The sequence below is a fragment of the Podarcis pityusensis genome (assembly GCF_964106645.2).
Source record: "Podarcis pityusensis genome assembly, chromosome: 2".
Taxonomy (NCBI): domain Eukaryota; kingdom Metazoa; phylum Chordata; class Lepidosauria; order Squamata; family Lacertidae; genus Podarcis; species Podarcis pityusensis.
The window spans coordinates 56,593,946-56,617,423 of NC_138029.1; the positions used below are offsets into that span (position 1 = coordinate 56,593,946).

Here is a 23,478-nt window from a genome sequence, read left to right on the forward strand (position 1 = left end):
ATCTTCACTTTTATGAGTTGATTGTCAAAAGGCTTTATATTTCTTTAGTCTGACAGGTTTGAGAAAGCTGTGTACTACCTTGATGCCGTTGTGTCGTTCATTGAATGTGGGAATGCATTAGAGAAAAATGCTCAGGAATCAAAGTCCCCGTTCCCTATGTATTCTGAAACTGTGGAGCTGATCAAGTAAGTGATACAGAACATGCAACAAGCATTGTCATAAAAATGGGGATTAGGAGCTCTGGTGCGAGTGCCTTAGTAAAACATTGAACAAAAATATTCCACTCTCGGTATTTTTCAGCTTGGGGTTAACTGCAGATTTTTTGGGCACAAAGGATAAAGCACAAACCTCACATTTTTTCATTAAAGAATTGTGAATAAGAACTGAATGTTTTGATGTGACAGTTGCTTATATCATTTTTTGGTTGCAGGTACACTATGAAACTGAAGAATTACTCAGCACCAGATGCTACTGCAGCAGACAAAAGGCTAGCAGTGCTGTGGTATGTACAGTTTGAGCAATTACAGTTAAATAGCTTTGAAGGCAGACTATACCTGTATAATGTACATTTTGTGATAAGGAAAAAACCAAAGCTTACTATCTAGCCTAATACTGTTATTTCTTGACTGGCAACAGCTCTTCAAGGTGTCAAGGAGAAGTCCACGCTTCTACCTGGGATTTAGTATCACTTTAATCTTCTTTGAATTCAACTGTTCTAGTACTCCTGGTTATGTTACAGCCATCACATAGCTGTTATTATTTGTACTGCCTTTGGCAATATTCCAAAGTAATAATTAGCTTACTGTAGTCACCTCATTATTATGTACTATAAAATAATACATTTAGTATTTTACACACACCCCCAGACTGATTTTTGGTTAGTCATGTCATGTTTTATTATTTATTCGTACAATTTCATAACAAGAAAATTATATATATAATAATTAAAGTGATGGTGTTATTTCTTTTTCTAGTCTTAGATGCCAGTCCCTGTTATACTTAAGACTTTTCAAACTGAAGAAGGAGAGTGCCCTGAAGTATTCCAAGACATTGACTGAACATCTAAAGGTAAAAAACATGTTCATTGTAGCTTTGGAAAGAAATTGCCTAACCCAAAGGGTTATTCATTGTGATCATCATGCTTCTCTATGCAGGAATGGGGTTTTTTTGGGGGGGTGGGGAAAGCGCTGTAGTTAAACTTGATGAATTGTGTAAGAAAGACATTTTGTATTAGGTGACTAATAAATTGAATGAAGAATAATAACTCCCATTATCCCTGACATCTGGCATCAACATACTTGGTGACTGCTGTATTTTCCAGATTTTATTGTACAATTTATTGAATGGGTTGTTTTTCCTCAACAGAATTCCTATAACAATTCTCAAGCACCATCACCTGGTATGGGAAGGTAAGTGTTTCTTTTATACACAATACTAGGTTGTATCCAATGATGCCATTCAGAAAGGCTTCCGTCAGCAGAACAGGGAGGAAAGCATTTTTCAGCAATTACTCCTCCATTCTGTGCTCCATAGTCATCTCTGGAAAGCCACACAAGCTTCTGGAGCAGATTTGGGGTTTGGTGCAGCAGCAGGAGGAAACACTGAAAATTACTATCCTCCCAGTCAGTTGAACAGCACTGTTGGATACAACCAAAATGAGAAATCTAGCTGTTGATACTTGGATCATCATCAGATAAGTGGTGGTTTCTGTGTTCTCTCATATTCCTTCATTTTCTCTAAGGGTCTGTGCGCTGTTGCATTCTGAGGCTTTAATGTGATAGACTTTTTTCCTTCTAGAAAAACATGCAGATTTTCATGATTTATTTCCATTTCTCAAAGGACTGTATTCAGTCTCCCACAAATTGAGAGGGAAACACACTAATAATTAACTGACAAGATTATAACAACATTAATATTACTCGTAGCACTTACTGGAAGTGCTACATGGTTTAAATAAAAGTTTGCACACTTGGGTCTAGTAGCAATAATATATTGGCAATATTTTTTGTATGTAGTGTTACATAAACCTCCAGGAAGAGTTAGCCCCCTTTGCATCAGGGTGTATGAATGCAAAAGGATGCTATATGGGTGGTTAATCCCATATCTAGCATCCTGGACTGTGCACAATGTGATATGTTCTGAATTAGATCTATAAGTAATGGGTGACATCAATTTTAATAGTTCTAATTGTCCCTATAGAGTGAATGTCAGAATATAGTTTTAATATTACATAACTTTGCCAGTATCACATATCTTCTCTTTTGGCTTAATGTTGATGGTGGCAAACAAATGTGTGTGATCTTTTTAATTATTAGCAAACCAGTCAGCATGCCGTCTCCAGTCTCTCCGAAGTTGTCTCCGGGAAATTCAGGAAATTACTCTTCAGGGTCAACCAACCCTTCAGGGAGCACATCTTCAGTTACTATTCCACAACGGATACACCAGATGGCAGCCAGCTATGTCCAGGTTACATCCAATTTTCTGTATGCCACTGAAATTTGGGACCAAGCTGATCAGCTTGCTAGAGAGCAAAAGGGTAAGACTTGGCTGCATTAATCTACCATCAGGTCTAGTCACATAGACCATGACATTTAAAGTTTTTTAAAAATCAGTACTTACATTATTGCTGGTACTGGTTCACTTAAGACTGTAAAATGTCTGTACTTTCGTTGGTACATTCCATGACCTCAAGAGACCTGTGCCTCTCCCCAGCCCTTGCCCATACACTTTAAAACGGGGGGAAAGGAGGAGGAAAATTAAATAACTGAAACCAGTAACACTGAGCCCCTAAGAAGCCATCCTCAGGCATTTTCTGGAGCACTTGAGCTGCAAAATGGGGGCTGGTGCCAGAGTCAAGCTTCATCCCCAAGCGTGCAAGCTGCTCTTCAGATGCACAAAGATCAGAAGTGGGTTTTAAGCTCATTCAGTAGAACACACTTGGAAACCCTCCCACAAGCAGGAACCCAGTCAGATCACAGGGAGCGTTTCCAAGCTCATTCAGCTGAAACCCTCTTCAGACCCTCACTTGTCTGGAGGACCAGCCTGTAAGGCCAGTGGATGTTAGGAGACAGCTCCATCCCCCATTGTTACAGCTCATTGTTCAGCTGTCTGCAGTGGCTCCCCATTCGTAGAATGCTCTCCCCGGGGAGTTTCATCAGCGCCTTCATTATATATATATTAGACACCAGGTGAAAACGTTCCACTTCAACCAGGCCTTTGGCTGATTAATATTCTATGGCCTTTTAAATATGTTTGTGGGAGGGGGGTTTATTGTTTTGTATTCTAACCTTTTATTTGTGCTTTTATCCTGTATTTTTATCTTGTGAACTGTCCTGAGATCTTCAATTGAAAGGGTGTGTGTGTGCGCGCGCGCGAGCGCGTGCACACACCCACCCACCAATTTTCCCCCTATATAGGTATGTGAAATGTTCTGAGGCTTAGAGAAAATTGACCAATATTAGAACGTATTGTTTGAATGTTACATGAAACTTTGAGCACTTTGTTCTATCTAAAGTACTCTAAGATCCCACTCTGTGAACATTTATTATACAAACCTTCAGTTATCTGTACTTGAAAGATTTCTACCCTACTATCACTAAATAAACATCTGATTCAGATGCCCCAACATAAAAATCAGTTAGCAGTTGCCCAGAGCCCGGAGAGGTTCTCTGACTGAGCTTGATCCCTGCAAGAGTAGTTAAGAGATTCAGAGAATCAAAGTTCCCATTCCTTGCTTTTTTATTTTGTTTAGCATTGCAGTCAGAAAAAATACAATTTTAATGTGAATTTTCCATCTTTTTAATCTTGGGTAATATGTTGCGTAAAGGTGTATTTCAGTCTGGTTGCTTCTTCTTTTCTGCAGAATTCTTTGCTGAACTGGATAAAGTGATGGGCCCTCTGATCTTTAATGCAAGTGTCATGACAGACCTAGTACGTTACACAAGACAGGGACTGCATTGGTTGCGTTTGGATGCCAAGTGATAACTGGACTGAAGAAATCTAAAGCATAGAAGATACTTTTCTTGCTGCCTCTGATTTTTTTTCAACACTGTGTCATAAAAAAATAAGGAAGACTGCCATAATGCATTGCTTAGTGGACACTGAGATTAAGGAATGCTTTCATGTGTCTCCCAGCATCATGTGTTTGAGAACCTCCCAACCATCATGTTAATGAACTTTTTCAGTTGTTCCATTTTTAAGGTATTTAAAAAATAGTTTAAACTCTGCAACGTTTTAATGTAAGATGGATTCATTGAGCTGCAATTGGATTGGAATTCTAGTAATTATGCCTAACAAATCTGTTTTAAAACATATTTATTTTAATTTGTTTTTGAAAGCTCTATTTTTGGGCTTTTTTAAGATTTAGCAATTTTTCCTATAAATTTTACCTGATCAAGTACTTAGTGAAGATAAAATGTAGACACTTTATTTAAGTATTTTGTGAGCTTTGTTATTCTGTAATGTCTTGTGGTGGTAGAGCTTGTAAGAGAAAGTCAGGGTTGATAGATTCTAAAGTGTAGGGACATATTTTCATGAATATCTCAGTTAAACCCCTAAATGACAGCCACAGGTTTATTATTGTACTAAGTTCCAAGGATGTTGTTCTATACATTAAGCCATTTTATTTAAGTGAGATGTAAAAAAAAATTATCTCTATGGACACTTAGCTTCAAAACACATGTCTTAACACTAATAATATGAAAACCTTCCAGGAAGTTGCATTTAATGCAATATCAAAGTGATGTGGGTCTCACAATTGAGCTTCAGTCTGCAGGTGTAGACCAGAAATGGTTTCAAATGGACAATCTTGTGCTTTGGTGCAGCCTCTGTTTCCTTGCTTGTCTTTATTAGACACTGAAGCCACTAACTCACTCCTACATGGAAGTGATGCTTGTCCATTTCCAGTGGTAAATCAGAAAATGTGAGCAGTAACTAAACACCCTTGGGTTTCTCATGGTTAGGTGTATGCAGTGGGCAAGATGGGGTTGAGAGTAGACCTATGATTACAGGGACATTTTAAACTATTAACGTCCAGTTGATTTAAAATCTTGCTTTTACCCCATTTTATGACACCTTCCTTAATGTTAAGTGTTTGTGATGGGAACAGAATCTTTAATTTTCAAGGAAATAACTGTGATCAGCAAAAATCATGCGTGGAATTCTAAGTGACTGCTTTAAGGTTACTAACCAGAGCACCTTTCCATAGGAGGTGCCTGCCTGACGAAAAGAATACTGCTTAGCATCCCTAACATGTCTGGTGTGCCTTATGCCTTTTTAGACGAAGATTTTGAATACTGTTTACAAGAGGTTTTACACTTAGGACCTGGTATACTGTATGCAGTTGGTCTCCTGCAGTACTTTGGTAAAATTCCACTTCCTTTTCCTGATAACTAGTGGCTGTCATTTGTTGAGAATACACACATTGGTTGTTCGTTAGAGTCAAACTCTGAACCCCTCTCAGTGTGGGGTTGTGGAATGCTGCTTTACCTGCCCTTGTCCCTGAACCCTACCCCAGATGTAAATGTGCATGTTCAAGAAAATGATTGCACTAAATTTATGTCTAGCTGTATAGCTATGTGCCAAAATGATGGCGAACGTTGAAAGAAGGAATAGAATTCTACATTGATTAGTACTGCAGTGTGTCCTTGGGACGTTGAGAAACTTCATAAATTATAGTCACTAAACTATAGCTTGCATAGTCAACGGAGCCTTGTGTTCGGATGTTTTGTACTTCAAGGAATGCACAGGTTCTCTTACCTTGATACTTTGAATTGTTTCCGATGAAATCAACTATCCCTTGGTTCTGTATTCACAATCATTAATGCTGTTTACTGTTGCACTCTTATCCACAAGAATGCATTGTAAGAGTGGAGGGGAAAATATGAAGTCCTACCCATGCATACAAAAGATGATAAATCAAACAATATTTGAGAAAATGATGTAGCCTAGGATGATTTACTGTGGGCAAACTGAATCTCAGTTAAGCAGTAATGGGTGATGATGTATTAAATGGCTACATATTCTTTTGGTGTCGCTGTTTGGCCAGTGCAAATACAACTGCTGTCATATGGAACCTTCTTTAAACCGCTTCCTTGGCAAGCAGTTTATTGTGTATGTGCCCGGCACACAGACTAAGAGAGTTTCAGATTATTTTTTAAAAAAGAAATGGTTTCTGTGGTCCATTTCATGTGAGCTGCTTGTGTAGAGGTACCAGTCTCGCGAAGCAGTTTTAAAGCAGGCACGTTTTCATGTGCTTTGGTCCCAAGAGGTACAGCACAGATGCTAACTCAGATCCAATGGGTAGGTTTTTCCTTAACATTCAGAAGTGCCTGGCACACTTATCATACCGAAGCCTCTACACTGTTAGCAGGAGTTGGATTACAAGCTCATTTGCTGTGTAGTGCTGCAGTGATCAGCAGGGTGATTTGGCTTGGTTTTGTACCCAGTTACCATAACTGCCAGTGGGAAAATCTCTCTCGTTTTTTTAAAAAAACATTGTTTTCAGAAGTAGAATACTCTATATCAGATTGGATTTTTTTTAAAAGAAGCTTCTTCAGATGAATCCTAGACATTTGTATGTTTAATAATTTAGCAAGGCCTCTGTAGTTTTAAATGTATACCTAAGCTAGCAAGCATTATCTTTTGTAATATATGCCTCCCAGAGGTATTATTTGTATTTCCTAAATATGCGCAGTTATTTTCCTTCATGAATGCAAACTGTTTAGCAGTTTCCAACCAGTTAAATTAGGAGTAGACAAAATTTCAAAAGGCCATTGAACTTGGAATTCCTTTGTCTCTGAAGTGCATGAGTAATTTGCCAAAGTTAATTGTTAAATGCAAACACATCATGAGCTTTTCCTTCTCTTCTCAAAGAGCAAAAGCAAGCTTAACATCTGCCCTTAAGATGCATTATGTGTATATTTTGAGCACTGGCATTGTGCTCTTGTCTTTGTGTGGAAACTCTGGAATAAGGGGTTCTATGGTTGTGTATTTACACATATCAATGTTGCTGTGTATCCCAGTGATGAGCCTTTTAGAACTGCTTAATAGTCGGACTAGGCTTGCTCAGGTGTTCAAGTAATTCTGAATTTTCTCTCAAAAGTTGCAGGGTCATAGGAGAGCGATTCATGAATGGTGGCACGAGATCCACCAGTGGAATTCTTTAGGTGTTTCACCAGCCTGCTGGCAGTGAGTGGGTGAGACACTGTAGCATTAGAAGCTACAAACGTTTCACTTCATCAGTCGATTCTGACTAGCACGTCCCCAAACTATAGATCAATTCTGATGGCAGATCCCCTTAATAAAATGCCTAGGAAACACTGACCTTGTTGACACTTAGCTACTTCATTTTGTATCTTAAATGAACATTCAGGGTACCAGACTAAGATGACCCAGCGTGTTCAGTTCAATATGATTTAAATCTCTTGGCTGTAAAGCAGAGCAAGTGGCTCTTGACCTTTGACAGCAGTATGCAATTTGTAATATACATGTTTCTAATACATATATCTACATACATATATAAATGAATGAACTCAAGTCTGTCCAAAGTTTGTTATACTTGTGTTAGGTTATAGTACAGCTGACTATATCAATATATTTATTGAGTGCTGAGCCATCCTCATTTTGGTGATGGTGATAAACTTTGCATATTATGCTGGAGTGCTATCAGTTTCTTTTAGATTATTGAAGCTTGATTGCTGTGATTTTATACACGAGAAACCCTGTAGTGTGTGTTATGAGCAGCCACAGCAGGTAGGGAGTCTGGATATAATGGAGGGATTGCCAAAGGCAAGTAAGACATAGCTGTAGGCAGATAACCATGAAGCTTGCCAAATCTGGCAAATATCGGGAAAGACTACTTTTGCTATATATAGTAACATTTCCCTGCACTGTAAACTTTGCAGTATTTTTTATTAAGGGGGTTTCGATGGACCTGAGCAAATCAAGTCTGAATACATTTTACCCATACAAGAAGTAAGCAACAACCAGACCACATGGCAGAGTCCAGAATGGCAAATATTTCATAAATATTTGCGTCAAGGACAGAATGACGTTAAATTGAGTGGAAATCAGTATTGTGGGAAGTTTGGGTTTTTGGTAGCTAAGTTAATGTTGGAGATCTTTCAACAGAGTGTAGCCAAAGCTTTTACTAGTGTGCTCTATTCAGCGACTTTCCTCCAAGACCTAGAAAATGCAGGTTAACTGTACAGAGTATGAGAAATCAGTTTCATTATTTTGGGTGGGTACTGGGGTGCTTATGGCATTTAAAAAATAGCAGTTATGGGAAATGGGTTGATTGTAACATTCTCACTGGAGTCGAGACTTTTGTAGAAACCCGAGTGTTTTTACAAAATGGCTTCTCCCGATTCATCGAGGCTTTAAGCAAACTCAGCCGAAGACATTTTGTTGCTTCCCGCTCAGATTAATTGTCAAAGTGGATCTAATTTTGGCTTGTCTTCCCAATTCCATGTGTAGAAATATTGACCACACATTTGTTTCTGGTAATGTAACTGAACAGAACTGGTGCTGGCAAATTGGGCTCAGACGTTTTCCTTCTCCTAGTTCATAGATCACATCAGTATTGGCAGCCAAAATTCCAAGATGGTTGCACTAAAATAACATAGAACTTGGCTTCATGAGCCAGGCCAAAAGCCTCTGCAAGCACAGTTGCTGGCATATGTATCTGGTTCCATTTTTAAATGGTTTTAAGAAGTTTTGTATATGGAGGATAAAGTGCTTATATATTTATTAAAGATCCTTTATCATATTTGAAATTACTTGGTAAAGGTGGCTTTTCTTTTCCTTTTGGGGGCAAATGTGTTGGGAGGGGGAAGTTGTTTTTAACCTTTGGCTTATCAATTAAAAAATATTAAAAAAATCCCTTCTTGAGCATGCAGCTTGGTACTGAACATGATTGGCAGGATGGCTCTCTGTTGTATGCTTTGTACATGACATGTCCATGTCTTATACATTTTGTTACTTATCAATGTATTAGTCATCTGTTTTCAACCAAAACTAAACTTTTAAAACAAAACTGTGATCCCCCCCTTTACTTTGCAATATATTTGAAATTTCAAAAGGGTACTTTGGGGCTCCAAATTAGGATTTCTAAGTCAGTATGTGCATTTCACGTATGTTAATGGTGAGCAAAGTATTATATACTAACTAGATTTTCCCCCCACATCTGTATAGTATATCTATGTATTTTGTGGTATTGAGATTATAGAAAGTTTAGTGTCTGAAATATGCGTTTAATGTGTATTTTTAAACAAATTTATGGCAATTAAATATTTGGAGAAAAGGGTATCACATTTCAATTTGTAAAGATCTTTTTAACTACTGTGTCATTAAAATGCTTTGTACAATGCAAAACTGTAACTGGAGAAACTAAGTTTAATAAATATCAAATAGATTTTCTGTATTAAACTTTATAAGCACTGTGCTTGAATTAATCCTTTTGTATGGGCCTTTCTACAAGAGCATTACACATTGGTTCAGAAAGAATTGTTCTGTTTGAGGATGAGTGGGCAGAGTGGTATGCTGCTCCCATATGTTCCAAGTGGGGAAAACTCCATTTTATGTTTCCAGTATGCGCATAATTACCCATTCCTTACTATTAAGCCAGTTACATCACCCCCCCCCCCCACAATTAAAGTTTGAAAGGCAAACATTGTAAAAGAGATGGCATCAATTGTGGTACTGAGGTGCTTATTGCTCTTATGCTTTTTTTGATTTACCAGCGTTGAATAATTGCTTGAGGATTTAATGGGGGAAAACCTATATCATTCCCTTAGCTCCTGTAGAATGGTAAAGGTCTATAGTTCAGCTTTGCTCAGGGTACTTCCAGGGTATCTTCCCAGACTGGCTTTCCCTTTTGGCTGGCATACAAGGCACATAGCAAAGTGCGTTTGCTTAACAGCTATTTAATGTCTTGCATAGAAAAACATGATAAACAGTACAAAAAAATAAGATTGGTTTAAACTACTTTAGCTTCCTCTAGGACTGATGATGGAAAGATGTAGCCTAAATTAAAATGTGCTTTGACACATTGAAGTCCTTTGTAGCTGTCCATACAACAGAAGCTTTCATTGAAAATCTTTAAGCACATGATCTCAGGAGAGGTGATAATAAATAAACAGGGAGGAGCATTATCAAAAGCAGCAGCAGCAGTTTCTTCACCTTAGTGAACAATCACTCCTGCGATACTCTTAAAGAACAGTGTTTGTTTCTGAAAAATAAAAAAGCAATATACAGAGAGGAATTAATATACAGAGAGTTATTAATATACAGCTCTGTAATATGAAAGCAAAGTTAAATGTTATGGTTTTTATTTTTAAAAAACTGATCGGTGTCTGGTATTCATCTTAAGGGGAGAGCAAATAGTGTCACCATCAAACATTTCATTAGCACACAACAATTTTGAAAAATAATTTTTTCTTTTAGTTTTTGGTGCTCAGTTGATGTATATCTTCAGGGAATAGTCTAATGACTAGCATAAATATAAATAGCTTTATTGACTAGTCTGTGTTTTACTGTCTTGATCCTAAACTATTTTCACAGTTGACATCTCTATGGTAATTCATCTGGCAATATTTAAAATGTTCCAGATAACCTAGACTGTATTAAAGGCTCAGTGTAGTTTAAAGTTTATTCATTTAAAAATGGGACAGTCTAGATTTGCAATTCCTATCATTCTGATTATTATTATTATTATTATTATTATTATTATTTTATTTTGTGGGATTTGGAAGCTCAAAGAGTCACATATGTTCCTCATTTCTGTTCAGGATGACTCAAATGGCTGCTCCTGTCATCATGGAATTCATTTCAAGGAGTGAGATAAAAATTACCTGCATAGTCTTGTGGCACATTCACTGTTATCCCTGCACGCTGCTCCAATTGGTCTTGAGATCCCTCTCCAGAAGGGTGTCATTCTCTTCGGCCTTAATAGCTGAGAGTTTTCTGGATGCAGAGGGGCACAGTGTGTCTGAAACAGAATTGTAGGCAGCTGTTATATATTTTGTTGAGGTCCATTTAGCTATTAAGCCCTCCTGATTCTCTGCAGAATTTGGCTGAAGTCATTTCTATATGGAAGCTATTGTTTATTGCTGTTTCTGCACAACCATTCTCCAGACCAGTAGGAATGTCAAAACCTAACACTTCCTACATCCAAAAATACACAACTCACTGGAGTCATTAAGTACACCGTTTTACTTTCTTTCCAGTACAAATTACTGGTTGACATTCATTTCTATGGGACAAAAGTAGAGCTTGGGCTGTGTTGCAGTAAAGGCAAAACAGGCCTTTGCCTGGCCTAGTTAACACACACAACCTGTGTGGCAGCACAACATGTCTGCTCCAAAGTCCTTGCAATAGCCAAACCCTCCTTCCAAAAACACATGGCATAATGATGAGCAGAATGCTAATAACAGCTAGCAGTCATGCTGTCTTGATACGGCTGGTAATTCTGGTCTCTGTGAACTTGGCATAGCCAAGCATAAAGACACCTGAAATGCAGGCCATGCAAATAAGCTAGCATCTCCCTCCAGTTTGGAATTGAAATACCAGAAGTGTTCTTACCTGAGACAGCAGGACTGAACAAGCGAAGATGACCGCCACAACTTTCAAACACTGCATCATCTTTGGATAGCTGTCCTGCGACAATCGTGTTTCCCAAATGATGTTAAGTCTCTTTCAGACATACTTGTCCAGCTGTTCTGCTTGGACTTTTATAGATGCAAATTGGCATTGCATCAGCTTATTAAAGGAGCAAAGATCACCCCGAGAGGCAAAGGGATTTCATAAGTTAATGTCTACTAAACTGATAGTCCAAGGTCTGTCCTGGAGGCTAAATATATTTACTTTTCCAGCACTTGTACTTTGATCGATGTATCAAACATGCCAACAGCTCCTTTTTTTAAACCTAGATCTCATCCAATGTTTCACGGTGTACCTGCAAAAGGGTCAATGGTCAGAGCAGAAAGCTTTTTTTACACACAGTTCCTTGGGGTTAATTGAAAAGAAGTGGGGTGATGGTAAGAGAGAGGATTCAAGCAATTTGGTTTTAACAGAGGGTGGTGTCTTTTTGCAGTCTCTGGATGCCCATCCAAAGGGCTACAGTCCTTTTTTTTAAAAAAAAAATTTTTTTTTATTTGATTTTCAAAATATAAACCTACAGTGCCTGAATAGGGAATAACTTCCGAATATGCTGCAACACTGTGCAACAAACCTCTTCTAGCAGAGCACCTAGAGCAGGATTTTCCAGACTTGGGTCTCCAGCTGTTTTGGGATTACAGTTCTCATCATCGCTGACCACTGATCCTGCTAGCTATGATGGGAGTTGTAGCCCAAAAACAACTGGAGACCCAACTTTGGGAAACCTTAACCTAGAGGCATAGCACAGTGGTGAAGGGAATGAATCCCTGGTTGGAAATCTCCAACCATTAACTCATTAGAAGTACCCCAAGACAAGCCATTGTCTCTCATCTCAGCCCCCCCTCTCTGCCTGGAAAATGGAGATAAGATCAAACTGCCTTATCTGCAACAGCTGCAAAACCTGGAATCATTGCATTTGTGGCCTGGCTCTTTTCTCCTTGCAGCCCTGATTCTTCCCTGCAAATCAATTTTCCAGACCAGGCAGTGGGAGTGTGCAGAGTCAGGTGCAGATGAAGGGCTCTTCATCTCCACCTTTTTAGTACCCCACCAAAGACTTTTTAGTAAGCTTAGCCGTCATGGAATAAGAGGTCCTCTTGTGGATCAGGTATTGGTGAAGTAACAAGAAGCAGAGAGTAGGAATAAATGGGCAGTTCTCCAGTGGAGGGATGTAGACAGCAGAGTCCCCCAAGTATCAGTTTTGAGGCCTGTGCTTTTTATTTGTTCATAACTGATAGGAAGTTAGTGAAGCAGTCAAGTTTGCTGATGATACTTAACTAACTGTTCAAGGTGGGCTTTTTAAAGGGATTGTGAAGAGCTGCAACAGGATTTCTCCTGAATGAATTGGTAGTAAAATGGCAAATGCAATTCATTGTAAACAACTGTAAAGTGATGCATATCTGGGCAAAAACCCCTAATTGCACATACAGTGGTACCTCGGGTTAAGTATTTAATTCGTTCTGGAGGTCTGTTCTTAACCTGAAACTGTTCTTCACCTGAAGCACCACTTTAGCTAATGGGGCCTCCTGCTGCCAGAGCATGATTTCTGTTCTCATCCTGAAGCAAAGTTCTTAACCTGAAGCACTATTTCTGGGTTAGCAGAGTCTGTAACCTGAAGCGTATGTAACCTGAAGTGTATGTAACCTGAGGTACCACTGTATTGCACATATATACATACTGCATATATTCTCATGGGGTCTCTCATACAATATATTTACTATGAATAAGCAACAATACGTCTAACTTTACCCACCCAGGCACTCCAAAAGATGCCAAAAAATGCCTAGCCACATTTTCAGTGGTTTGGGTGTAGGCTCTCCTAGTTCCACTTAACTGCAAATGTTCACAAACATTTAATGTTTCACTTCCCCTATGGCCCCCGCCTCATCCCCCAAAATCGCAAGCTCCGACTCCAGCATTCTGTCCACTCTGTTTCATGTGTTCTGTCCACATGTTTCCAAGTATGGTTATTAATTAAATCTCTAGGAAGCTAATCTTGGCTTGTTTGAAAATACTGTAGATAGAAATAGTGCTGTCCCTTGGCAAATAGGACTCTCAAGTGCAACACACTGGCTGAACATTTTCAGGGAAGAAAACACAGCAAAGCTTTCTTTGGTGTTGCTTTATCCAAACTATTCATCCAGACTTTCTAAATCAAGCTTTTTTAGCCACCACAGGTGGTGGTAGTAGTGGATAGGTCTGTAGGATTTGTCTATTCAGGGTGAGGCAGGGGTGAGCAATGTCCCCCCAGTTTTTTTTACTTTTTGAAAACTTTCTCTCTGCTCCACGGTGCATACTGCAGCTTCTAAAGATTCATATGTGGCTCTTTAATTTTTGGTAACTTAGTTCTAACAAAGATAAACCGTTTCTGGGCTTGAGGGCTTGAACCCTCTTGCTGAAAGACAAGAATTCTGGTGAGAGTACACACACAGCAATTGTGTCAAGTGCAAAAGTACTGGGACAGTACTGCCTCCTGAATAGACAAATGATGGTGAAACTGTATTAAGTTCAGGAAATTATACTCAGTGAGTTCTAAAAGAGTCCCTGTCAGTTTCAGTTCCTTATCTTTTAAATGGGATTGGTGGAAACCCAACAGGGCTGATTCAAGAAATAACCAAGATAAAAACTAAAAAGAATGCTACTCCTGTAACTTGTTTTAACTGTTTATAATACTGAATTTTAAGTTGCTATAGCCCACCCAGGGACCTGCTGGTGAAAGACGGGTAATAAATGTACTAATGATGTCAACAACATATGAAGAGTTATCTTTTGTATACAGTGGTACCTCGGGTTAAGTACTTAATTCGTTCCAGAGGTCCGTTCTTAACCTGAAACTGTTCTTAACCTGAAGCACCACTTTAGCTAATGGGGCCTGCCGCGCTGCCGGAGCATGATTTCTGTTCTCATCCTGAAGCAAAGTTTTAACCTGAAGCACTATTTCTGGGTTAGCGGAGTCTGTAACCTGAAGCTTATGTAATCTGAAGTGTATGTAACCCGAGGTACCACTGTATAACACTTCATATCTTGTTGACATTATTATTGTTACATTATTTACCTGTCTTTTTTAAAAAAACCAAAACCCTACTACTGGACTTTTTAGAAAAGCAAGTCTGCAGTTGAAGTTGATAAAAATAACACTCAAACAAATCTTTCAAACAATAAGATGAAACAAAATAGTACTTTAAAAATATTTACTGGCTTTAGAACAGAATGTATGGGTTTGGAGTTAAATTTGTATAAACTTTTGTTCCTGTACTAGTACACAGTACGATGTGCAATGTGTGCAAAAAGAACAAAGACTTTGGTGCAAATGTATCTGGGTGGAACTTGCACTGTGCGACTTAACCTCTGAGCAAACATGCATAGGATTGCAGAGTCAGCCACACTTAAGCCCTCCACTTTTGTGTTTCTGAAGTACACACAGCCAATATCTATGCATGCTACACACACACACACACACACACACACACACACTTAAAATCCATAAATAATTACCTAGGGCAAATATCAAAAAGCAAGAAACATAATTTGCTCCCATTCCTAAATGCGATTGCAAGATTGTACAGCTAATATAAAACAGGGAATACTTTTTGTACTCTAGTGTCCAAAACTCAAGGTGGTACATAAAGAATACGCTTTGTAACTTGTAACATCAAAATCTGATGCCAATAGCTCAGAAATTTGATGAATCTTAGCTTTGTAAAAAGGTAAAGGTAAAGGGACCCCTGACCATTAGGTCCAGTCGTGACCGACTCTGGGGTTGCGGCGCTCATCTCACTTTATTGGCCGAGGGAGCTGGTGTACAGCTTCCAGGTCATGTGGCCAACATGACTAAGCCATTTCTGGTGAACCAGAGCAGCACACGGAAATGCCGTTTACCTTCCCGCCGGAGCGGTACCTATTTATCTACTTGCACTGGTGTGTTTTCGAACTGCGAGGTTGGCAGGAGCTGGGACTGAGCAATGGGAGCTCACCCCGTCGTGGGGATTCGAACTGCCAACCTTCTGATCGGCAAATCCTAGGCTCTGTAGTTTAACCCACAGTGCCACCCGCATCCCAACATGTAGCATTTATCTTTGTAGCATGGGCTAAAAGCCTTGCAAGCTCATCTGTAAAATTGGGGTTTTACTGCTCTCTTCATTATTATTTTTCTGATGTGGTCACAATAAGGGTGTGTGTGCCCCTATCTCCACAAACCCATTTGTCATGTCTTCCTTTCACCTCAGCAGTGAAACCTCCCAGGCAAGCAGGATAAAAAGGAGATGTACCTTTTCTGCTCCCCTAGCAGCAGGTTTGTAGGGAGAGTATTAAATTACCTCCCGTGCATTCTGTTAAGCAAAATCTCACAGGGCTGAACCTACAATTAGGCACAGTGAAGCAACAGCCCGAGGTGACTGATGCTGTGGACTAGCAGCCCTCGAGCTGTGCCTCCTGTGCCCCCTGGCCAGTTTGTCACACAACCACTACACTTCAAGGTGTGGTGGGGAACTCCATCCTATTGCTAGTGTTGAAGATTCAGCTGCCAGTCTAATCAACTTCTGCATTTTAAAGGGGGAGGCGCCATTTTGTCCTTTTCCTCAGACAGCAAACCCAGTTTTAAAACGGAGAGGTTATCGGTTTCCTAGAATTACTCAGGAGAGAGATACTGAACGGTGCCAAGTGAGTGCTTAATTTAGATAAGATAACGCCACGTCACAGCCAGATTCCGCCACAACCTGTTCTTTGCCACTGGTGTCCCCATTCAGCTGGGGTCAGCCAGGCACTACTTCAGCATTCTCCCGACATGCAGCTCACTGCTTGTTTGCTCCCTTTCTGGCCAGTTTTATTTTAACTTGTCCTTCTCACCCATAGCAGCATTCAAGGTTTCTTTTTCAACTTGAGCCCTCCCTTCTCAACTTTCTGTGCCCTCCTCTAGCCATGCATCAGCCATCTATTCGGTGGGTGAGCATACACAATACCTCACATACAGCAGCTCATTGCTATAGATAATGTTTTGTGTAAAATACTACTTTGGCAGAACTGACTGCTCTTTTTCTCTCTCTCTGGCTCTCTCTGCCCTTGACTGTTTTCCATCTTTCTTGTTCCCTTGCCTGTTCAATCGACTGGGATTCAGATGTATCTCATCCCAATTTGAACAGAGCACAGACAGACAAGCACTGAAATAAATGTCTTTCAAATATTTGGACATTTATTTTGTGACTGGCAAAAATATAAGATTCAAAGCATCCCTTCCTCCAGAACATTCCAGCATTTCTGTGGAAGCGATGGTGGAAATCTGACCAACGCTGATCAGTCTTTTTGAAGCCAAAGTAATTTCCTATACCTTGTAGTACAGGGGTATGGGGGGGTAGTGTGCATATTTGTTTGAATGCCATGGTTTTAAAATAGTAACACCTCTCAGGGTGGGGTGGACTCCCCTTCCTTGGAGGTTTTAAAGCAGAGGTTGGATGGCCATCTGTCATGGATGCTTTAGCTGAGATTCCTGCATTGCAGGGGGTTGGACTAGATGACCCTTGGGGTCCCTTCCAGCTCTACAGTTCTATGATTCTATGATTTTTGAGTTCTTTGGTACAAAGGCAGCATATAAATGTAGTTAAAATGAATTACACTTTGCTCCGACTTCCAAGAAGTTACCAGAAATGGCTATGTGTTTGTGTAGGGTTGCCATATTTTGGAAATTCCCCTTGGATGTCGTTTCAACCTTTGGAATCCTGGTAATGTCCGGGAAAATCCAGACATATGGCACATATATGTTTGTCTCAAAGATTCACCATTGCCTCTGTGCACAAATCCAATTGCAAATTTTAAGCACTCCCAACTCTTTGGAAGTTCTTACTCATGAAACAAAGAAAAGACACTTGCTTTTAAAATCCCTATTAGGGTGATAACTTCATTAAGCCAACAAAGATATAAGAAAATAGTGTGAAAGTTTCCAGTTCTCCAAACACTTCATCTGGCTCAGAAGCAGGCAACTGGGCACAACTCCCATCAGCCCCAACCAGTATAAACAGTGATCGGAGATAATGTAGGTTTGTAGTCCGGCAACATGCGGAGGGCACAGAGTTTGCTACCCCCGTTGTAGGATGGTAAACAGAGAAAGGCCGGGGGGCGGGGCGGGGTGGAGCGTGGGGAGAAAGCAGCTTATAGTGATGTTATGGATTCTGCGTCTTTTCAAAGACTTTAGATGGGATCATAGAGGAGCTGACATACATTCAAGTGAGCCTGTCTTAGCTGCTGGATTCCGGTTGCCCGTAGGGATGCTGGGAAGGTGGAACACACAACGGTTGTGTGTCAATAACTGAAAACCACTTGTAACCATGGTCTCCCCCTGCCTAGTCTGAAAAAGAGTTCTGTAGAACTTGAAAGCTAGCACACTGCTCTAATATGGCTTTCAGAATTTTTCTTACGGGCCAGCATCTTTACCAGCAACCTTTACCTTTTGGGTTGCTTTTTAAATTTATTATTCAGCAGCAAGCAGACAGATCAAGAAAGGTTTGTAAACGGATGCTCCCATGAAGCTATTCAAGCAAAGGATGCGCAAGTATTTTATGCCTCCGATTTCCAAGGAAATTGAGATAGTGCAAATGGCAACATAGTTGTTCAGCAATGCCAGAAGCTTAAGTAGTACAGTTAATGGTTCATCCCTTGCTTTACAGCCGATGTGATGTGGCTACCTTTTTTTGGCCACATTGATCCTTGTCCCACCTTCCAGGGGTCATATGGCAGTGGTGGGTGCCCACACATATTGCAGACACACACGCAGAGGCACACAGCTTCCCTTTCTCAGATGGTCCATGCAGGTCATATGAGGAAGGGGCCTATCACCCTATCAAATATTTGATTTTATGACCCAGGGAGGATGCCGGGCTCTGTTCACACTGTCATGATGTTTACTGCCACTGCCTTTTTAGAACTGCCAAAAGCTCAGTCTTGGGAGGGTGGAGATAAAAATTGCTTGGGCTGGATCAGGCAACAGCTTAGGAAGCAGTGGCTCCATTTTGAAAGAAGCGCTAGGTTCTGCTGAAGTTCAAGTGGCACTGTGGAAAAGTAATCTGCACAGTGGTCTGTAGGTATCCAAAAGAAAGTGGTTAGAGATGTGAGCCTCTCATGGAGGCAGAAGATCTCAGCAACAACAAAGGGTCTGATGCAGGGGTCAGCAAACTTTTTCAGCAGGGGGCTGGTCCACTGTCCCTCAGACCTTGTGGGGGGCTGGACTATATTTTTTGGGGAAAAATGAACGAATTCCTATGCCCACAAATAACCCAGAGATGCATTTTAAATAAAAGGGCACATTCTACCCATGTAAAAACATGCTGATTCCCGGACCATCCGTGGGCTGGATTTAGAAGGCGATTGGGACGCATCCAGCCCCCCGGGCCTTAGTTTGCCTACCCACGGTCTAACGGAATCAGTCTAAGACTTGTTGTTGTTCTCAAAATAGCCACAGGCACAAGGCAGCACAAAGGGGAACTAGCCTGAATGATAGTTGTTTGTCCATCTGCAAGGTGAATGAACATTAGCACACTTGGCAAAGCCTATGTTTAAAATTACACGGAACAGGGTGATCAGAGGATCATTACTTGTAAATACAAGTGAGATCTGCAGCTAAGTGCTGCAGTGTGGAGTGTTCCTGTTTGTGGCTGGCTGGGCTAGTACTCTGTACTCTTCCAGTCCATACTATTCCCCATCTCTTCCCTTGACCCCACCTCACCTAAAGATTTAGCAATCCTCCACTGACTTTACTCACGTCTTCTTTGGGCTGTTTTATGGGAGGGCTGCTCCTCCCCCTACAGACTTTATCTGAAATTTTCTGTCTCCCCCCACTCTCAGCAGTCAGCCAGCTTTCTGTGGGCACTTGAGCATGATTTCATTGGGTTGTTTTAGGGGGGTTCCTCCCCCTTTGTCCCCCCCACTCTAAACATTGTTTTTACTGCAAACCTTGAAGTTGCCTCAAGCTTGCCAATTCCTCGTGTGTGCCTATTGCGATTTTGACTACATAAGCAATGGCACTGAGAGAAGTGAATCAGAATTAGAATTCAAGATGATAGATTGACTTGTCATGATAATGGAGCTCATTTTTATACTGGCTGCTTTCAAGCCAATACAGATCAGCTTAATATCTCGGCTTCAGTTTTAAATGCACTGGTTTTTTATCCATAGTGTCATCTAGGCAATCATTTCAAAGCATGTTCTTTTGACATTTGATCCTGAGAAAGAGAGGGAGGGAGACCTAATGTCCAAAATGATGCAAAGACAATACTGAAATATCTACCCAACATGTATGAACCATCTGTGGGTGAGTGGAGAGGAGGAATAGGGGAAAGCTCACCTCAATGAATCATAACCCCCAAATTCCCAGCTTTTTTTTTTTTTTTAATTTCTAGCTACTTGAGATATGTGGGGAAATGTACACGCACTATTATTGCTAGAAATGAGCCTGCTCCCTCATTCTCCCCACCTGCTTTTCTCCAACGCCCAGGAAAAACTCCTGCAGAAACCTATGCCTCCAGCCATTGCTGCACTACAGGTCCCATCACTCCTGACCATTGGCTACAGTGGCTGGGGCTGATGGGAGATGAAGTTTAATAATATCTGGAGAGCCAAAGGTATCCTACCACCACTTAAAAAAACAACCCACAAGTATAATACATGCTGCAGCAGCACATGGGTGTGGGTGTGCTCACCTTACCAAAGGAAGAAGAAAAAGGAACTAGCATGGTTGCTGAAACTGACTACTTTCACCAGCCCACCAAAGTCTCATAGCAAACTTGGGAGAGCAGACTTCAAAAATCAAGCATCTCTCCTGTCAAACGGTTTGAAGGCACACATTGAAATTATACCACTGCACTGAAGTCAGTTAAGCATCCATTTGTATGAGAGACTGTACGTAGTCTGCTATGGCCCTCTTTGGAGGAACAGCAGGATGTGTGGCATATGGAAAAGAGCTTATCTACAGTTTGCCTTGACTGGTCAGCTTCAGCCAGTCATCTCGGCAGATGGATGAGCTATGGATTTAGGATCCCAGCAGACTCTGCATAATGGAGACAGGCCATTTGTCATTAGCTAGTATCAACATTCCAGATAGTACTCCAGAAACAAACACCCTGGCTTTAATCAGCCTTTGCCAATCTGGTGCCTCCCCCTTAGCCCCAACAACATACTTCCTTTCTCTTGCTAACTCTACTTTTAATTATGTGGTTCACCCCCCTTCTAATGCTCTTGGACAAAAAGGTCTCTGCAGCTTGAGGAATGAGATTATCACCCCTCTTATTGTCCATTCCTGGTCGCCCAACCACTGCCAGTGTCCTTTCTGTTGGCAGAGCAAGATGAGCAGGTGACAGCAAAGGTTGCAAGGTTTTTAGCTGGTCCAATCAGAATAAGATCCACTGTTTGACAATTGATTCAAAACCCTAAAATGTATTTTACATAATTGACTTTTTATTTCTATTCTTTGTATATCATATTGTTGTTTTATTGCTATGGCCGATGGCTGATGCAAATAAAGATTCATTCTCTGCAGCTTTGTGCAACAATGTGTGTTATGGTCACAATTCAGAGAAATGCACATCTAATTGTGCATGCCCGGTATTCAATTTTTATTTAACAAAATTTATATACCACTTGATTGCACTAAAACCTCCAAGCAGTTTATGGTAGTTTACAGACTTGAGGCAAAACAAAACTGCAGTCACCTGTGCTGCGTGGCCAGCTTAGAGGAGCTTCAAAAAAGCCACTGGAAGCACAGCACGGAGGGAGAGGGGAGGAAGCAGAAAAATGTTGAATGTTAAAGCCTGTTGAATAGGCTTAAGCCCTTAATTCAGGGATGGGTGAGCAACCTGTGACTTTCCGGGTGTCATCGGACCCCAACTCCCATCAGACCCAGTCAATATGGCCAGTGGTCCAAAGGATGGAAGTTGGAGAGACCAGAGTCATCTGGAAGACCACAGGTTCCCCACCCTAAAGAAACTCTGAATTCACACACTTAATAGTGCATTGTCTCACCCACTGAATTTATTTGTGTGGTGTTATATTGATAAGCAAGACAGTTGAAGTGCGGTGTTTGTATTTTAAGATTGTATTTTACATTGTAGGGAGGAAACAACAAACCGATCTAAAAGTTGGAAATGGAAATGTACTGGTAAATTTTGCTGGGCAGAGCCGTGGCAGCTTTTGACTCAAAACTTGCAGAATAGTGGCAGCAGCAGAGAATTACAACTGGAATCCTGCCAAGGCTTACTTGGGACTAAACTTCCAAGTGAACATGAATAAGATGGAGTCGTGCCTGCCTGAGTTTCATAGTCATATCCCTCTCTCCAGCAACCAGAGAAATTAGAAACAAGAGCAGGGCACTCTCAGCAAACTACATTTCCCAGGATTCTTTGGGGTGAAGCCATTAGAGGTTTCAGCAAAATATGTGTTCGACACGCAGATATACTCAAAGAATGCCCTTAAGGTGCAAAAGTGACGTGTGTGTGTAAGTCTTGTACAAACGTGTTATAACCAGTCAAGCAATGCTCCTGTCTGCCAGTAAGCAAACTCCTTAGAACAAGAGCAATCGCGGGCGGTAAAGTCACAGGTCGCCTCAGCTCCCTGGCCATTTTCAATAGTCTTGCGGCCCTTTAAAGAGTGACGCATTTATGAGGCCATTAGCAATCCGTTAGCCTTTGGCGGTGCCAAAACACTACAAACAGGTTAAGCCTCCGTCATTGTTCTAAGCCTGCTGCGGACTTTTTGCCCGTCCCAGCCTTTATTCTTAGAAGTTTCTCAGAAATCAACGGACTGGACTGGACGAGGCGCGCGTTGCAGCCACGCTCTCAAGGCGCCCGCCCTCAGGCCGCTGTTTCTTGCAGGGTGAGAAGCCCGGGCGCCCCCCTCGCGCGCCGGATCGGCTGCCGGGGAGGCGACGTGGGCTCGGTGCTCCCTCTGCAGGACTCCAGCGGTAAAGGCGGGAACCCCACATTCACATCCCTAAGGGGGGCCGAGCCCTCTCAGCCGTTTTTTCCCACCCTCTTCCATATCCAATGCCCTTGAATGGCTCCAGGTAGAGAGTGGAAAGGATACTTATCGCCGCCACCCCCCCCCGCCCCTACCAGCACTTTGACAGCTTCCCCTCAGGTGTGGCAAGTAAGTCCCAACCTTAAGGGAAAGAGTCGCGCACGCTCGACTGGTGGGACCCTCACCCTCAAATGCGCAGGGCAAAACTCACACCAACCCAACCCACCAGCATCACCAAGCAGGGGCAGCCAATGCCTCCTCGTTTTGTTTGGGGCGGCGGGAAAGACGAGGAGGGGGGAGAGTTGGCTTATTACATTTCTATATCGCCCCCCCAAAAAACCCTTCCTGGCTGAGCCGGAACATGAACCAGGTAGGTGAGAAAATGAATGCCTATTTGAAACCCTGGAAAACTGCTGCCAGTTAGTGTAGAAAACACTGATGGACTACTGGTGTGACTCTCTGCAAAGCAGCTTCTGGTGCTCCTATCATGAATGTGGACAGTGGGCATTTATCCCATATACAGATCAGAGGCATACTATCATATGCTTTGCCCAGTGCTGGATTTATGTATAAGCTAAACAAGCTATAGCTTAAGGCCCCACTCTCTTGGGGCCCCCAAAAAATTAAAGGGAAAAAACCCCTGGATGTACATTTCCAAATTATAAGATAAAAAACAAAATAAAACCTACATACAGCAACAGTAGCAAATGGCTATTAGGTCCATCAATTACCATATAGCATATATTCAACACCAGAAACAGCAACAATTTGTTGTTGACAAAGGACAGCTGGACATATAAAGGGCCCCATTAACTTCAGTAGCTTAGGGCC

The 23,478-nt window shown here is 41.2% G+C and overlaps 2 protein-coding genes across 5 annotated transcripts in view; one reads left to right on the top strand and one right to left on the bottom strand.

The window, feature by feature from the left end:
- Positions 1-9,452, top strand: part of AFF4 (ALF transcription elongation factor 4) — a gene marked incomplete at its 5' end in the record, with an annotated part of 52,480 nt that extends 43,028 nt beyond the window's left edge. For all 4 annotated transcript variants that reach the window (XM_080997098.1, XM_080997100.1, XM_080997099.1 and 1 more), the window contains 6 exons: positions 49-185; positions 431-502; positions 975-1,068; positions 1,366-1,409; positions 2,316-2,536; positions 3,863-9,452. In XM_080997098.1, coding sequence (XP_080853224.1) covers positions 49-185; positions 431-502; positions 975-1,068; positions 1,366-1,409; positions 2,316-2,536; positions 3,863-3,981 — 687 coding nt within the window. In that variant the 3' untranslated portion in view covers positions 3,982-9,452. The remainder of the gene's footprint in view (positions 1-48; positions 186-430; positions 503-974; positions 1,069-1,365; positions 1,410-2,315; positions 2,537-3,862) is intronic.
- Positions 9,453-9,907: 455 nt separating this feature from the next.
- LEAP2 (liver enriched antimicrobial peptide 2) lies at positions 9,908-11,740 on the bottom strand. Its single transcript, XM_080997317.1, has 3 exons — positions 11,581-11,740; positions 10,851-10,987; positions 9,908-10,228 (listed from the first exon to the last, which is right to left on the bottom strand). The coding sequence occupies exons 1-3, from the start codon at positions 11,638-11,640 to the stop codon at positions 10,192-10,194; spliced, it is 234 nt and encodes a 77-aa protein (XP_080853443.1). The 5' UTR covers positions 11,641-11,740; the 3' UTR covers positions 9,908-10,191.
- Between the last annotated feature and the right edge of the window lie 11,738 nt (positions 11,741-23,478).